Here is a 16,995-nt window from a genome sequence, read left to right as displayed (position 1 = left end):
AAAAAATAAAAAGACTGGAAGCATGTCTGGGACATTGGGTGGCATGCAGGTGGCAGCTAAGCCTGAAGAGGTTGACAAGAGTGACGAAGGCTTGCCAATGGCGGGGGAAGAGAAGAGGCCTGGGGAGGAGTCCTGGAGATCTCCAGCTTGCAGAGAAGGGGCAGGAGAACAAGCAGAGGAGGTGGCAGGTAGACAACCAAGAGCTAGGGGAGTGCTGGAAACTAAGAGAAGAAAGCATGCCCAGGAAGGGCATCAGTGTCAAATGCAGATGGAGGTCAGCCTGGGCGAAAGCCATGAAGGAGACTTCTGTGCTGTGTCTAAATCTGCCAGACATCAACCACATGTTATACCCCACAGTGCCTAGTATGATGCTGGGTGCAAAAGGCGTGCAACATATATTCGTTAAATATTTAAATGCACCTTATAAAAGAGGCTCTTTGGCCCACAAATGCATTTCATTTTTGCCGAGTGTAGCGTGGGAACGATGCAGTGATGGTTCAAAGCCGGGAGCCTGGCTTTGAATCTGGACTTCATTTAACACTGTGTGGCTTTTCTGAACCTTGGTCTTTCTTTGTTTTTTAACAGCACCCACATCCCAGGGTTGTTGTAAGGGTAGAAGCGCTTGACACAGGGCTTGGCATGCAGGAAGCATTGCAGCCATAGGCTGCTATTGGTCACTATCGTTAGGAGAGATTTGTAGAAAAGACTCCGGGACTCACCTGGTGAGGCTGAAGCACTACGTTGTAGAGCTGGACTCTGGCCGGTGTCGGGAGAGGGAAGCCTTTCTGTAGTTTCTCTGTGACAGAGACCGATGGTGAGGACCAGGAGAAAAGAAAGAGAAGGGCAGGGGAGGAGGGAGGGCCAGAGAGCCTGGGTAGACAGCCTCCCTGAACCGGCATGCCTGGCCCTAGGTAGGGACTGGCATGGGCATACATGCCTGAAAGGAAGGCTGCCCCAGAGTCCGTACCTCCCACGTGTTGTTCATCAACCCCAAGTCCACTTCTAGCACCTGCGTGGACTCCATCCCCATGATGGCCCTCCTGAGGGTGCAGGACTGCTGGTATACACTAAACCAAAAATCTGCTGCTTGCAATGGTGTGACTAGAGCGTGGTGTGTAATAGCGGTATTTATGCATGTGGGCATGAAACCCCTCAACATTTAGGATAAAGCCAGAGGTGGACAGTGGCCAGGGCAAGCACCCCACATACTGCCACATTCTGACATGGAACTTTGGAGAACTCTAAATTAGAACGTGGCCTCCCAGGTCATTACAAAGCTACATTTGTCAAGGTTAGAGGACAGATCCCAGGACTGATGTATCATATTTCATATGATAATTTGTTGGATTAATTGGTGAGTTCTAAACATCCTAGTCACAGGTTATATGGGCCTCTATTTGTACTTTTGCCCCGCACTCTCAAAGGTCAGGGGCCGGCCTGCCTGAAGCTCTTACCAGCGTGGTGATCTAAGCTCTGGGAGGGGTTATCAGGGAACCCCCTCATCCTGCTTCCAGAGTTGGAAAAAGACCATGGGCTTTGTTTTCACTGCTAGGATCAAACTCATGCCCCACCTCTTGCCTGCTCTGTGACCTAAGTCACTAAACCATTCTGTTCTTCCGCTTCCTGCCATAAAAGTTGGAGATGTTAATAATCCTTCATCTCATGGGGGTTTTGTAAGGACAAACTCATGCAATAATGAATCAACCTATGTGTAGTAAGTCAACCCGTGTGAGTTCCTTTTTGTTCCATCCATTTCTGGGTCAGATGCCATTTGAAGTTCACTTGACATCACCACTGCCCAGCCCTCATACCTGGGGCCAGGTATCAGGTGGCTGTAGGTAATCAACCCCACCCTCTTCCCCCATGACTGAAAATGAATGGTCTCTTCAAAGTTCCTTACCGTTAACCCTGGGCAGCACAAGAATGGGTACAATGTAGTTCATGATATCCTGCAGCAATGCAACCTGGAAATCAGAGGGAGGATGGGAGGATGGCCCTGCATCGCCAGAACCTTGCGGGACCAGCAGTCCTCATCACCCCACCTCTGTCACCCTCCTTTCCCCTAGCGCTGCTCAGCAACCGCACAGTTGGGAAAACTGCTGAGAGGTGGACGCAAGTGATATGTGAACACTTGGCAGCCCAATCAAGGTCATGGAAGTGGTTTCTTTTGCTCCAATGGTTCCAGATGTAAAGCATGTTCTCAATTGTAAGGTGCAAGGCCTTACAACTCACGACAATCATAAGGAAGGTCATCAGAGAGTATTTAAATGGGAAAAGCTTAGCTTAAAAAATGAGTCCTCTCAGACACTGCAGTAAGAGGGCAAATCGAATCAACCTCTTTGACGGCTATTTGGCACAATGTTCATCAAAAGCCTGTGTGTGCCTGGTTGGGCTTGGTGGTTCATGACTGTAACAGCAGTGCTTTGGGAGGCTGAGGCGAGAAGATCACTTGAGACCGGGAGGAGTTCAAGACCAGCCTGGGCAACACAGCAAGACCCCTGTGTGCCTTTTGGGCTAGCAAACATGCCTCTGAGGAATTTATCCTAAGGAAATAATGTAGGGTGTAGGAAAAAATGTGGATGCAAGAATGTTCACCAAAGCAACAAATTTATCCAAAACAATAAATTAAAAGCAACCTCCATGTCCAACAATAGGGGAATCACTTGGTGGAAAATGGTAATACTTTAATAGAAGGAAATATTATGCAACTGTTAAGAATGATATTGTAATTTGGGAGGCCGAGGCGGGCGGATCACGAGGTCAGGAGATCGAGACCATCTTGGCTAACACGGTGAAACCCCGTCTCTACTAAAAATACAAGAAATTAGCCGGGCGACGTGGCGGGCGCCTGTAGTCCCAGCTATTCGGGAGGCTGAGGCAGGAGAATGGCGTAAACCCCGGGGGACGGAGCCTGCAGTGAGCCGAGATCGCGCCACTGCACTCCAGCCTGGGCGACAGAGCGAGACTCCGTCTCAAAAAAAAAAAAAAAAAAAAAAAAGAATGATATTGTAGAAATGTAAGTAACAACACAGACATAACCATGATATGTTTTTGAGTGAGGAGAACCAGGCTATAGAAATCACATCATTCCATTTTTTAGTTAAATAGGCATAGCAAAAGGTCAGGAAGGATATACTCCAAATTATTAACTAAGTGATGAAAATATGCATGGTTTTTATTTTCTTTCTTTTGCAAATCTGTAGGTTCTGATTGCCCTATAGTGCATATATTTTTCTTTGGCAATAATAAAAAAAATTAAAAATAGTGTAAAACCCTCAAGATGCTTGCCTGTAGTTGTGACATTTACAATTTGTAAATATATACATATTTGTTTCTGGAACAACTGAGTCTCTTTTCCTGGCCTGTTATTCCCTGGCCTCACCAAATGCAGTGCCTTCCTTCCTATGAATCCTGGGAACTTAAAATTTCTAGTTTCTACAGAAGTAGAAATTAGTTATGGACTTAGTCAAGCCACCAAGAAAGCCTTGGAACCAGTAAGTCCATGAAAATACAGTGAGGTTGCCTTGGTCCTTTCATTTGGAATCTCATTCGGTAGAAATGGCTTGCTGGATTTTTATCAGATTTGAAGGGGACACTGGGACGGTATGACTTTGGGGTTGGAGGGCTTACAAGGCACTCACTTGGTGGGGAACTTGGGGGCATCTCGGGAATCTAAGGAAATGTTCTCCAGAGCAGCAGAAACTGGGATTCAACCAGAGCCCACCAGGAGATTCAGGTCAATGTAGCAAGACGCTGGACAGGATCAGCAGACTGCAGCTTCTGACGTTAGACACAGGGCAGGTGCTCTGTGTGGCTGGTGTTGAACAGCATGGGCGACTACTTACTACTAACAGGGGCAACTCGTCATCAATGCCCCTCGTGAGGGCAGTAGCGGCAAATCTACTTAATGATGAGCAGTGATTCCTGGGCAGGCGAACCACCTACTTGAGCTGGGTTTCTCCCTGCTCTTCCCTCTCCTACCAGCCCTTTCTCCATGTCAGTACGTAGCTCTGCCATTCATCCAACTGCTCCACCCAAAACCCTAGAAGTCACCTGGACAATCCTTTCCCTCACCACACAGCCATGAGGGAGGCTTCTGTGCTGTGTCTAAATCTGCCAGACATTGACCACATGTTATACCCCACTGTGCCTAGTATGGTGCTGGGTGCAAAAGAAGGTGTGCAAAATATTCATTAAATATTTAAATGCACTTTATAAAAGAGGCTCACATCTCTCACTAAGGTCTCTCTAAATCTACTTCCAAAATATATCTCCAATCCACCATCTTTCTCTTCTGCCTGGCTGAGTCCCAACCTCCAGCATCTCACGTGGACAAACACACCAGCCTCCTCAATGACCCCCCTTGTCTGTAATCTATCCCCCCACCCCAGCCAGGGGAAGCTTTTACAAAGGTATAAATAGACTCATAGCACTCCCTGCAGGGAAACAGCGCACCGGCTTCTCACTGCCTGTGCAACACAACAATCTCCCCTCCTCTAGCTCAGCCCGGAAGACCCTGGATGAGCTAGCCCGTGCTTGCCCCTCTGGCCACATCTCTTCCGATGCCCCCTACTCGCTCTGCTCCAGACACACAGGCTCCCTTCATTCCCCAAACGCACCAAGCTTGTCTCCACCACAGGGCCTTTGCCCCTGCTGTTTCCTCTGCTGGCTCCTTCTCCTCCTTCAGTCCAAACATCACCTCCTCGGAGAGGCCCTCCCTGATCACATCTTCTGACTCTTCATTCTCCCTCATCACTTTCCGCCCATCCCCGCTTTGGTTTTTATAGCTTTGATTGTGAGTGAAACGATCTTCTCTCTCTCTTTTTTTTTTTTTTTTTTGAGACAAGATTTCACTCTGTCACACAGGCTGGAGTGCAGTGTAGCATGATCTTAGCTTGTGTAACCTGGAACTCCCGGGCTGAAGCCATCCTCCTGCCTCAGACTCCCAGGTATCTGGGACTACACGTGCATGCCACCACACCCACCTAATTTTTATTTTTTATAAGAGATGAGGTCTTGCTATGTTGCCCAGGCTGGTCTTGAAGTCCTAGCCTCAAGCAGTCCTCCTGCTTCAGCCTCCCAAAGTGCTGGGATTATGGACATGAGCCACCATGCCTGGCCTTTCATTTCTTATTGTGCTGTCTTCCCACTGCCATGTAAGGCTCTGAGAAGGCATCACTTCCCTGTCTTATGCATCAGCCTACCCCATACTTGGAAGAGTACTTGGCACATAATAGGTGCTCAATAAAGTAATTCATTTGTTCATCCAACAAACATTTGTTGAGCAGATTTTCTCTACCAGATTGTGCATGTTTAATCCCATTTAAACCATACTACACTCACTCAGGTGGGGAAGGTCTGGAGTTCAGAAAAGGGAAGTGACTTGCCCAAGGCCTCACAGTTAGTAAGTATGGAGCAGGGATTCTGGCTCAGGTCCCTCTGCCCACGAAGCTCCTTGAACTATTAATTCACAACCAAATTAAATGCAAATGAGCCAGTAGCCTCTTAAATAATGCCTCGAGCCTATGACATGTCCCCCTCCCCGCCGCCAGGTCAGAAGGAGGAAGAAGCCACCAAGGGCCTCAGACTCACCGGGAAGGGGCCAATATTTGAGTGCTTCAGTTCCAGGAGCAGCCTGTGAGAGGGGGAGGAGGGGACTGAGACCATCAATTGCCTGACTAGCATGAGAACCCAGTCTCTAGAGAGGAGAGACCCACTCTGGTGGATACTGCCCGGTTTTCCCACCCAGTATCCACTCCCCTTCCACGGGTCACAGCCCCCCGATGTTGCCTTTGGAGAATTCACACATTCCCTGCATTGTTAGTGCCGTTGACCCCACACTGAGCTCTGGGCCATGCTGGCCAAAGGGCACAGTCCACTTCTTCTGCCACAGTCATTGCTGCAAGGATGTACCTCTGACCTATGCTGGCCCAATGAAAGTCAGTCCCGGGACTTCTGCTGGGAATATTGGGAATAAGGTATTCTCTTTTCTCTGGGAAAATAAGGAAGCTCCTGGTGACTATTTTGCCACCACTTGGTGACAGCCTGCTGGGCAATGAAGCCAGCACAGAGGATAGCAAAGCCAAGAGATGGAGACAGATTCCTAAGGATATCATTTGAGCACCTGGGTCTTTCCTTGACTGAAAGCCTTGGATTTTTCAGTTACCTGAGCCAATATACTATTTTCCCTTTAAGGCCTTTATGACATTTTTAACAGTGATCTCAGAGGAAGGGGGGAACATATGGCTGTTTATTGAACCCCAACCATTCATTAGCTGCATTGGGCGCTCTATCCCACCGAATACCAGTAACATTACAAGAGGCAAAGGCCATTACTCTCATTTTTACAGATGAGGAAACATACTCAGAGATCAAACAATGGTCCAAGGTCACACAGCTAACAATTAGCAAAGCACGGTTTGCTTTTTTTTTCTTCTTTGAGATGGGGTCTCACTAGCTCAGGCTAGAGTGTAGTCACAGCTGCACTACACAGCAAAATCACAGCTCACTGCAACCTCAACCTCCCTGGGCTCAGGTGATCCTCCCACCTCAGCCTCCCAGGTAGCTGGGATTACAGGTGTGTGCCACCAAGCCCAGCTAATTTTTAAAAATTTTTTTGTAGCAATAGGGTCTCACTACGTTGCCCAGGCTATAATAAAGCAGAGTTTTGGCCAGGCACGGTGAATCATGCCTGTAATCCCAGCACTTTTGGGAGGCTGAGGCAGGCAGATCACTTGAATTCAGGAGTTCAAGACTAGCCTGGCCAACATGGGAAACCATGTCTCTACTAAAAATACAAAAATTAGCCAGGTGTGGTGGTGCACACCTGTAGTCCCAGCTACACGGGAGGCTGAGGCAGGAGAATTGCTTGAACCCGGGAGGCGGGGGTTGCAGTGAGCTGAGATCATGCCACTGCACACCAGCCTGGGTGACAGAGCAAAACTCTGTCTAAAAAAAAAATAAATAAAATAAAGCAGGGTTTCGAACAGGGCTCCTTGAAGGCAAAGCCTTGGTTGCCTCCAACACTGTACAAAGCTTAAAAACTTGCCCTTGCTCCTCGAGAGTCAGTAGCCCCAGGATTTCTGCTCCGTTGATTCTCATACCCTATCCCCATCCCCTGCATATTCCAGAAAGCCTGTGCTCAGCCCACACCCAGCTGTATCCTCTCCAGCTCCTTTACTTTAGAGGCCCATGGGTGTTTAAGAGAAATTAAATCTATACGTTTCTGAAGCAGTAATGCTTGTCAACATGACGCCAGGAGAAATGAGCAGCACATAAACCTCTGGGGCTCGTCTCAAGGTGAAGAAGGACGACTTGGTGCCAGGGAGAGGGCGGGACTGGGCAGGGATGTGGGTCAAGGCGGCATGAAAACAGCGCAAATGTGCTGAAGAGGTGGGTGCCAGGTCTAACTGCGGGGGGCCATCACATCTGCTTGCATATGGTGTCTCTTTCTCTCTGCCCCCCGGCTCCCTCCCTCTGTCTCTCTGAGTGTCTCCCTCTGTCTCTACCTTTCCTTTTCTACATCTCTCCCCTCCCTTCCTTCCTTTGTGTCTGTCTCCTTCTCTGAGTGTCACTCTCTGTGTCTCTGTCTCTTTCTCTACGTCTGAAACTCCCTTTCTGTATTTCTTTTACTTTTAAAAATCTATTTATTTATTTATTTATTTATTTATTTATTTATTTTAAGACAGGGTCTTGCTCTGTTGCCCAAGCTGGAGTACAGTGGCTGGAACATGGCTCAAAGCAGCCTTGACCTGCCAGGCTCAAGTGATCCTCCCACCTCAGCCTCTCGAGTAGCTGGGACCCCAGGCATGTACCACCATGCCTGGCTAATTAAAACAATTTTTTTTTTTTTTTGGTAGAGACGAGGTCTCACTATGTTGCCCCAGCTAGTCTTGAACTATTGGGCTCAGGCGATCCTCCCACCATGGCCTCCCAAGGTGCTGGGAGAGAGGTGTGAGCCACCATGCCTGGCCCTGTATTTCTCTCTTTCTGCATTTCTGTTTCTCTTTCCCTCTTGCATATTGAGTGTTTATTCTATCCCTGGAAGTGTTCTAAACACTTCAACACATATTAATACCTCATTTCAGCTCACAATAATGCTGTTGGCAAAGTAATTACTGGGCTTATTTTTTATTTTTTGAGACAGAGTCTCACTCTGTCTCCTAGGCTGGAGTGCAACGGGGCGATCTCGGCTCACTGCAACCTCCACCTCCCAGGTTCAAGCCATTCCCCTGCCTCAGCCTCTCCAGTAGCTGGGATTACAGGCACCTGACCACGCCCAGTTAATTTTTTATTTTTAATAGAGACAGGGTTTCACCATGTTGGCCAGACTGGTCTCAAACTCCTGACCTCAGGTGATCCACCTGCCTCAGCCTCCCACAGTGCTGGGATTACAGGCGTGAGCCACCGCGCCTGGCCTTACTGGGCTTATTTGACAGTCGGAGAACTGAAGTTGGCAGCGTTTCGGTGCTTGCCAAGGTGAGCCACACTTTTAACGCAGGCAGCCTCATGTTGGGGCCACACTCCTAACCACAAACTCCCTTGCTGGGACTCAAATCAGGGCCATGTGGATTCTAGAGTCTCCCAGCAGAGGATGGTGGTTAAAGTCCCAAGGATGGGGTGAGAAGAAGTTGAAGCGGGATCTCCTAGTGTCAAGGAAAGCCAGGGACGTGCAGTGGCTGCATGCTGTTGTGGTTCAGTGGGGATCATCAGCTGACGCCTCCCAGCCATGAGGACTGGCCATATCCCAGAACACAGGACTGTCACTGCTAGAACTGGGACATTTATGGGTAAGCTGAGATGGTTGGTCACCTACAATGTGTGACCTCGAGCAAGTCACTTTTTCTCCGAGCATCAGTTTCATGGTCTGCAAAATGGGGATACTGTGGCCATTGCACACTCTTTGAGGTTTTAATGTGATGAGCCACAGGAAAACAACAATGCAGTGCTTCTGTATATCACAGGGCCACTGTCATCCCACGGACACCAAGGACAGAGGGGCAGCCCCCTCCTCCTCTCACAGGCCCACTTACCTATCCAGCTTGAGCTCTCCAACAAGCCTGTCGGACTCGGCGCTGACCTCCATGGAACCAGTTGTGTGCTGCCAAAACAACAACCCAGGGTGAAGTGCCCTAACCCAGGCACCTGGCTGCAAGGCCTCCAAACCAAGAAGGGTCAGCCTCACAACGGCTCAGCAGGGCAGCATACACCGTGGGGTCAGGCCCACAGAGCCAGAGGAGTGGGGAGACTTCCCTTGGCTTTGTGGCTGTTGAGTCCTAAACTGTCAATTTCCATTTTCTCTCTCTACTTCCAGGACCATTTCAAAGTTCTTGGACCACTCTCAGAGAGGCTGCATAAGACAGGCCAGCCCCATTCTCACAATCCCTCATTCATTAATTCATTCAAAAAATATGAGGAGGAAGTCCCCAGTTCCCACCTCAGCTGTTCTGTGCAGTCTGTGTGGTCTTGGATGATCTCTTAGGACCTATTCTGTCTGCAAAGTGGGAATAACAGGTCTCAGCTTGGGAGACCCAGTAGACCTGCCTAAGGCCTCTAAGTGCTTCCTGGTGCAGAGAGTGTCTGAACCACGCCCTCAGTGGCCATATGGGTGCCACCAAATCTTTGCGGAGTGATGGAGTGATCAAAGGGATGAATGCATAAATCAACAATGGAGTGAAAACTGAGGCAAATGAAGGATTAAAAAATATGTGAATTGAAGAATAACAAAGATATGCATGAATGAATAAATGATGGATGAATAAATGAACAAATATACAAATGAATGATCAATTGAACAAAGGTATAAGTAAATGAATAATTGAATAAATGAATGCAAGTGGGAATCAGAAAATGTGTAACATATTTCAAGTCAACAATCTAATAAATAACTGAATGAATTAATAATTGAATGAATGAACAAATACAAGAATGCATGATTGAGTGACTAAAGATATAAGTGGATGAATTGGAACAGTACACATATTTCAAGCCAACATGGAATGAATAATTGAATGAATGAGAAATTGACTGAATGAATAATTGAATGAATAAGTAAACAAACGCACTAGTGAATGGCTGGGTGAATGAATACCTCCAGGAGTCGGCACCATTGAGTACAGTGACTCAAGCCTCAGGCTCCGGAGTGACACAGTCCAGGTTTGAATCCAGACAGGATTCACATGGTCTCCTGACTCCAAAGACAGTGCTCTTGGGACTGGCTGGGGCTCCTCATCTGTCCACACCCAGGAACTGCTTACCATGCCAATCAGGAAGAGGGAAGCCAGGGAGGAGTTGGGGAGGATGGCAAAGGCCTGGACATCCACGGCAGGGTAGAAGGTAAGGCCGGTGGGCTGCACAGACAGGTGTGGTGGGGTGGAGGCTGAGACATGGATCTGTATCTTCATGTTGGGAAACTTCTTGGCCACCTGCAGCCCCCAGTGGAGACAACCAACGAAAGGAGGAGTTTCTGTTAAAATGTTTCTGAATCCTACCTTGGCCTGCCCCTACTTAAATACCTTCAATGTCTTCCCATTGCTCTTAGAATAAATCCTAAGATTGCACAGTCTGCCAGCTGGCACCCTGCCAACCTCTCCACATGTGCCTCTGCCTCTTGTCTTCCATCTCTGGCCACATGGAACTCTTTCTGTGCCTCAAACTCAACAAGCTCTCTTGCCATCTAAAATCCTTTGCACTCTCTGTTCCCCCTTGTTAGATACTTTTCCTCGCATTCTTCTCTCGGCTCTTTCCCTTCCTTCAGGTCTCTGCAGATGTTACTTTCTCAGACAGCAGTAGTGGCTTCAAGGGGGAACTAAGGAGGGCCTTGGTGACCTTCTTCCCCTCTCTCTTAGTCTCTGATCTTCCCCCAGGTAAACCCACAGTCTGAGTAAAAATAATGTGATTGTTATGCAAATGAAGATTCAAGACAACACTCCTGGACACCCCTAGCAGCCACACCTCTCCCCCCAACCAGAGCTTCTCTGTATAGAAATTTCTGGGGTTTCACCACCAGGGACACTGCTATGAACAGATTGTGTCCTCCCAAATTCATATGTTGAAACCCTAATTCCCAGTGTGGCTGCATTTGGAGAAGGGCCTCTAACGAAGTAACTGAGGTTAAGTGAGTTCATAACAGTTGGGCCCTGATCTGATAGTATTAGTGTCCTTATAAGAAAAGACACCAGAGAGCTCTCTCCCACCCGCCACCATGCACGCATTGAGAAAAGGCCCTGTGAGGACACAAGAAGGAGGCAGTCTACAAGCCAGGAAGAGAGCCCTCACTAGAAACCAAATCTGCTGACACCTTAACCTTGAACTTCCAGTCTCGAGAGCTATGAGAAATAAATTCTGTTGTTTATGCCACCAGGTCTGTGGCATTTTGTTATGGTAGCCTGAGCAGATAAAGACAGAGGCCCTCCTTGACCACCTTGTCTAAAGTAACCTCATCCACCTGTTGGTTTCACTGGTAACAGTCCACACTATTTTTGTTATTGTTTTGGATATCTGGATGATATTTTTCTCTCTCCACTGGTCTGGGAGCTCCAGGAGGGTAGGGAGGTGCCCTATTCTGCTGGGTTCCCAGCACAGGGCCCCAGGCACATGGTGGGCATTCAATAAAAATTTATTGCATGAAAGACCCTCCCTCCACCTCCTGCCAGCATCTACTCCCACACCTGGTCAACTGGGCGCTTGGAGCTTTTCTCTGTTCTGTGGATGAAGCTATTTCCACCCTTTCATGCTGGGTTGTTTCTGGATCTTGTGTGTGTTATGTTGGGTGGAGGGCTCTCATCATCCACTCAGCAAAGCCCTGTCCTCCCAGAACCCCCGGGGCTCACTAAAGGAAAGCAAGGTCTTCCATACCTCAGGTAGGAAGGTTCCAAAGAACTTGGTTGTCAGTCGAAATTTGGACTCCTTTGGAATCTGTAGCAAGAGATGAGAAAAGGATCTCGGAGGATGCTGTTATAGACGGAGCAGAGGGGGTGAGTTCTGTATCGGGATGAGAGGCTGACTGCACACACAGACAGTGGCCAGCCCCTATGTGACAACAGAGCACTGACCCACAAATTCTGCAGCAACCAGCCTGGAAGCCAAACCACACCTTCTGCAGCAGTTGGCCCAGAATGGTCAGGAGCTGGTCAGTGACCGCCTGCTTGTTTTTTGCTCCTGAGAAAGCCCAATCTGCCTGCAAACCAATCTCATAGGATGCCCCATTTCCAGGAAGTCTGCCTCTGCCTTAGCATGATGCTAGGACTGGATGACAGAATCTGACAAGTACTCATCAATGTAGCCCTTATGTTTCGTATTCATCACTTCCTACATTCAAAGCTCTGTGTTCGGTCCTCTCATAGACTAATATCTCATTTAATCAGGCATTACTATCTCATTGAATCTTCATGACACCCTTTGGAGAAAACCAGTTATTGGTGTTTTACAGATGACAAAACAAGTTCTGAGAGGTACAGTAATTGACCTGGGTCACCCAGCTGTAGAGAGGGGTGGGGCGGATATTGGAACTCAGCTCTAGCTGACTCTAGAGTCAACACTTTAACCTCCCCCAATGTGAGAAAAGCTTTTTCCAGATTTGTCTGGAAGGTCTGCAGGATTCTGGGTCCAGTGCTCTTCCCACACCCACCCAGAGCCCGGCCTTACCATGTCATCTCTAAGGGTCATCTTCAAGACCCCAGCCTCTTGGTATACAAGCCCGGCTGTGTTGAAGAAGTAGTCTGAGAGGCCCAGGTACACCATGCGGTCATGGGCAGCGGGAAACTCCATCACTGGTGGAGCAAAGGGAGGTGGATTGTGGTGGTTCTCACTGTAAAACTCCCCCTGGGGGTAGAGGCAACAGAGTGAGCCCAGATATTCTTCAGGAATTATAAGTCAACATCCCCATCCAGGAAAAAATGGGCTGAAGACACCAATTGTACACTTGCAAAGGAAAAAGCAATGACCAGAAACTAGCAGTAGCATCAAAAGCCTCCTGGGCGTTACTTTCTAAGTGCCTTTCATGCCAGTCCTGGAAAGGCAGGTATAATTATGCTCATCTTATAGGAGAGGACACTGAGGCACAGGGAGGCGAAGTGACTTGCCCAAGGTCACACAACTGGTAAGTGGCAGAGCCGGAAATTGAACCCAGGCCTCTAATGTCCAGTGAACGTTCTCCTAACCACTCCATTGTCTCAACCTCAACCTTGCTAGTAAGCACAGAAACCCTGTGAAAAGGACAGTGAAATCCTGTTTGTTTCGTCGGTAAAGTTAGCAAAATGGGAAAAGAGGAAAATTGTTTTGAGAGTCGTGTGTGCTTTAAACTGATGCTACCCAGTGTTTGGTGAGAGCACTCATAAGCTGTTAAGGCTGTTCTTTATGTTTCTGAAAAGCAATTTGGCAATATGTTGCAAAAGTAGATCATTTATTTAGCAAATAAATGTTGAGCTTAAAAAACCAAATTATAGATGGATACATATGGTAGGATACCACTTATGTAAAATTTAAAGGCCCATAAAAAGTATAAAAACACAGGCAAAAAGGACACACACCAACATCATCAACATGGTTCTGGGGTGGGGGGAGAGGCACCCAAGGGGGCCTCGTTAGTCATTTCTACAGTTTTTTATATTTTTTTAAAAATCAGAAGCAAATATGACAAAATGGTAAGATTTCTTAAATCTGTGTGTTGGGTACTTGGAAGTGTATAGCATTCTCTGTACCTTAGAATTATTTTATTACTTAAAATTAACAAACATAACCTCCATATTATGAAATACATGCAACTCTTAATAATAATAAGATGGGCTGGGCGCAGTGCTCATGCCTGTAATCCCAGCACTTTGGGAAGCCAAGGCAGGTGGATCACCTGAGGTCAGAAATTTGAGACTAGCCTGGCCAACACGGTGAAACCCTGTCTCTACTAAAAATACAAAAAATTAGCCAGGCGTGGTGGCGGGAGCCTGTAATCCCAGTGACCGGAGGCTGAAGCAGGAGAATCGCCTGAACCTGAGAGGCAGAGGTTGCAGTGAGTGGAGGTCGCGCCATTGCACTCCAGCCTGGGCAACAAGACAAAACTCCATCTCAAATAATAATAATACAGATGGACCTATGTACTGACTAGGAATTATCTTTAATACATATTGTTAAGTGAGAAAAGCAAGTGGAAGAACAGTGTGTATCCATTCATGTAGAGCATCAGCAAAATCTAGATGGATTTTCTTATGCATTTACGTGAGTGCTTAGAACCAGGGACCTGGGAGGTTAACACACTCCATGGTTGTCAGTGATCAACTCTGGGCAGGAGCCCAGGAGATAAACAAGACCTTTCTTATTCACTGAGGATAATTACTTATTGTTTTAATCTTTTACTCTGTTGTATCACTTAGATATATGTGGGTATTCATTTTTTTTTCTTAGTATGCCATTTGGTCTAGCAATTCCACGTCTACAAAATACTCAAGGATAGGCAGAGACACGATTGCAAGGATGATCACTGCAGCTTTGGTTACGTTTGTGGAAAAAAAAAATGGAAAGCCCAAGTGTCCCAGGAGGGGGCACTGTCCTCGTACCTTATCACAAGCTGTCCGCTGAAAATCCAAGCAGCCAGTAAAGGGCTGCAAGAGGACATTTCATGGATGGCAAAGATGTTCCTATGATACGTGTTGAGTTTTTAAAGTTGTAAAGCAGAATATATAATATGACACATGCAAAATATATGTCTGTGTGTATTTTGTTGTCTATATGTGAGTACATATGTGTGCATTTTTTCCTGTTTCTATATTGTGGGTTTTGTGTGTATTTGTTTTTGTATCTATATATGTGCACATTTGTTTCTCTCTCTCTCTCTCTCTCTCTCTCTCTCTCTCTCTCTCTCTCTCTGTGTGTGTGTATCTTCCTCTGTTTCTGCAAAGACAAAGGTTGGAGGGATCTACACTTATTTATTGATGATGCTTATCTCTAGGTTGTAGACTCGGGTAATTCTTCTCTCTCTCTCTTTTTTTTCCTTCTTTCCTATATTTATTTCTGCATTCCTCTGCAGTTTCTAAAGTTTCTTTTTCACATTGAATGTGTTTTGAAGCAAACAAATAACTGTAAACAAACAAGCAAATCACCAATATGGAAGGACTGAAGGAGGCACAATCCAGGATGAATTTCAGAGTGGGACCCACTCTTGCTGGGGTGGTAGGGAAGGCTGCTCTGGGAGTGACAGCTGAGCGGAGATCCACGTGGTAATATAAGAAGCCAGCGGGGTAGAGGTGGGCATTGGGAGGGAAGGGAGTACCAGGCAGAGGGAACAGCTAGGACAAATGCCCTGAGGTGAGAGGAAGCTTAACCTATTTGAGGAAGTGTAAGGCCAGTGTGTCTGGTTGGAGGGTGGTGAGTAAGGGAGGGAGCAGCATGAAATAAAACTCCATCCATCCATCCAGCCATCCATCCACCCACCAATATATCCACCCAGCCATCCATCTACCCCCACCCATCTACCCACCCACCCATCCATTCATCCACCCACTCATCCGCCTACCCATCTATCCATGTATCCATCCATCCATCCATCCCTCCATCCACCCACCCATCCACCTACCCGCCCACCCCTCTACCCACCCACCCATCCATTCATTCACCCACCCACCCACCTACCCTTCCATCCACCAATACACCCACCCACTCACCCATCCACCTACCCACTCACCCATCTACCCACCCACCCATTCATTCATCCACCCACCCATCCACCCACTTATCCATCCATCCATCCATCCATCCATCCATCCATCCACCCACCAACACACCCACCTCCCATCCACTTACCCATCCACCTGTCTACCCACCCACCCATCCATCCACCCACCCACCCACCCATCCACCTACCCATCCATCCATATATCCATCCACCCAACCATCCATCCATCCACCCACCCATCCATCCATCCATCCACCCATCCAACAAATAATTTATTGAGCACCTAGTATGTGCCAAGCATTGGTCTAGGTGCTGCACATGTGGTAGTGAACAAAACAGTCACAGCCCCTTCTCCCTCATCATAGTGAGGGAGACAGACTAGAGACTCTGTGTGTGTGTGTGTGTGTGTGTGTGTGTGCATGTATTGGTAATAAAGCAGGATGTGGGGGAAGAGGAGAGAGCTATTTCAGCGAGAGTGGTCTGGGAAGACCTGTCTAGGGAGGGAATATTTGAGCAAAGACTTGAAGGAAGCAAGGGAGAGCTGTGTGGAAACCTGGGGGAGCGTATCCAGGCGGAGGAAAAAGCAAGGGCAAAGGCCTTTGGAGGGGGTGGGGCAGGCATGGTGTGTTTCGGGAATGGCGGGGAGGCCAGTGTGACTGGAGCAGGGAGAGGCAGGGAGAGTAGAGAGGGTGGTGGTGAGTCAGATAGGAAGTGGGGGACATTGTAAAGTTTGTTTCCAAGGACTGGGGAGCCCTGGAGTGTCTGAGACAGAGGTGTGAGGGTGTATGATTCTCAGTGTCAGCCTCACCTTCATCTGTACATCCAGGGTCTCAGCCGTGGTTGCTGGAGGTGCCACCAGACCATAGTTGATTCCAGCCACAGCATCTATTTTGGTCATTACTAGACAGAAAGAAGATGGACCATGAGCTGGCTCCCACAGCAACATCGCTGGAAGCTGAAAGGCAGGATCAGAATCCCCTAAAATTGAATCAAGAACTGCAGTGCAAGTTTCATTCCCACCTTCTCCAGGGAGCTCTCCTTAAGGGAGCTCGCCTTAAGGGAAAATGAACCCGCACCCCACATTCACAGACACCCCCTTACTCTCTTCTTCCAACAGCCCTGAGATGAGTCGCTAAGACACAGGGTCAAGGGCACAGAGAGACCTAGGCTTGAACCAAACTCTGGATGACCTTGGACAAGTCCTTGCACTTCTCTGAGCCACTTTTTGTCATTTGTAGAACAGAGAGAATCCTAGTGACCTCACAGATGTTGGGAGGGTTTTGAGAGAAGGTGGATGCCCAATGCCCTGTCCATGCAGAGGCTCAGAAGCC

General features: G+C 47.8%; 1 protein-coding gene across 1 annotated transcript in view; it reads right to left on the bottom strand.

The window, feature by feature from the left end:
- Nucleotides 1-16,995, bottom strand: part of BPI (bactericidal permeability increasing protein) — a 32,701-nt gene that overhangs the window by 1,112 nt on the left and 14,594 nt on the right. The window contains exons 7-14 of the mRNA XM_034947295.3: nucleotides 16,473-16,564; nucleotides 12,646-12,822; nucleotides 11,857-11,916; nucleotides 10,257-10,424; nucleotides 9,033-9,100; nucleotides 5,593-5,635; nucleotides 1,901-1,964; nucleotides 720-796 (exon numbers count right to left, since the gene is read on the bottom strand). Coding sequence (XP_034803186.2) covers nucleotides 720-796; nucleotides 1,901-1,964; nucleotides 5,593-5,635; nucleotides 9,033-9,100; nucleotides 10,257-10,424; nucleotides 11,857-11,916; nucleotides 12,646-12,822; nucleotides 16,473-16,564 — 749 coding nt within the window. The remainder of the gene's footprint in view (nucleotides 1-719; nucleotides 797-1,900; nucleotides 1,965-5,592; nucleotides 5,636-9,032; nucleotides 9,101-10,256; nucleotides 10,425-11,856; nucleotides 11,917-12,645; nucleotides 12,823-16,472; nucleotides 16,565-16,995) is intronic.

This window comes from Pan paniscus, chromosome 21, assembly GCF_029289425.2.
Source record: "Pan paniscus chromosome 21, NHGRI_mPanPan1-v2.0_pri, whole genome shotgun sequence".
Classification (NCBI taxonomy): domain Eukaryota; kingdom Metazoa; phylum Chordata; class Mammalia; order Primates; family Hominidae; genus Pan; species Pan paniscus.
The sequence above is the reverse complement of the archived record's forward strand: the minus strand, read 5'-3'. Positions and strand labels throughout refer to the sequence as shown.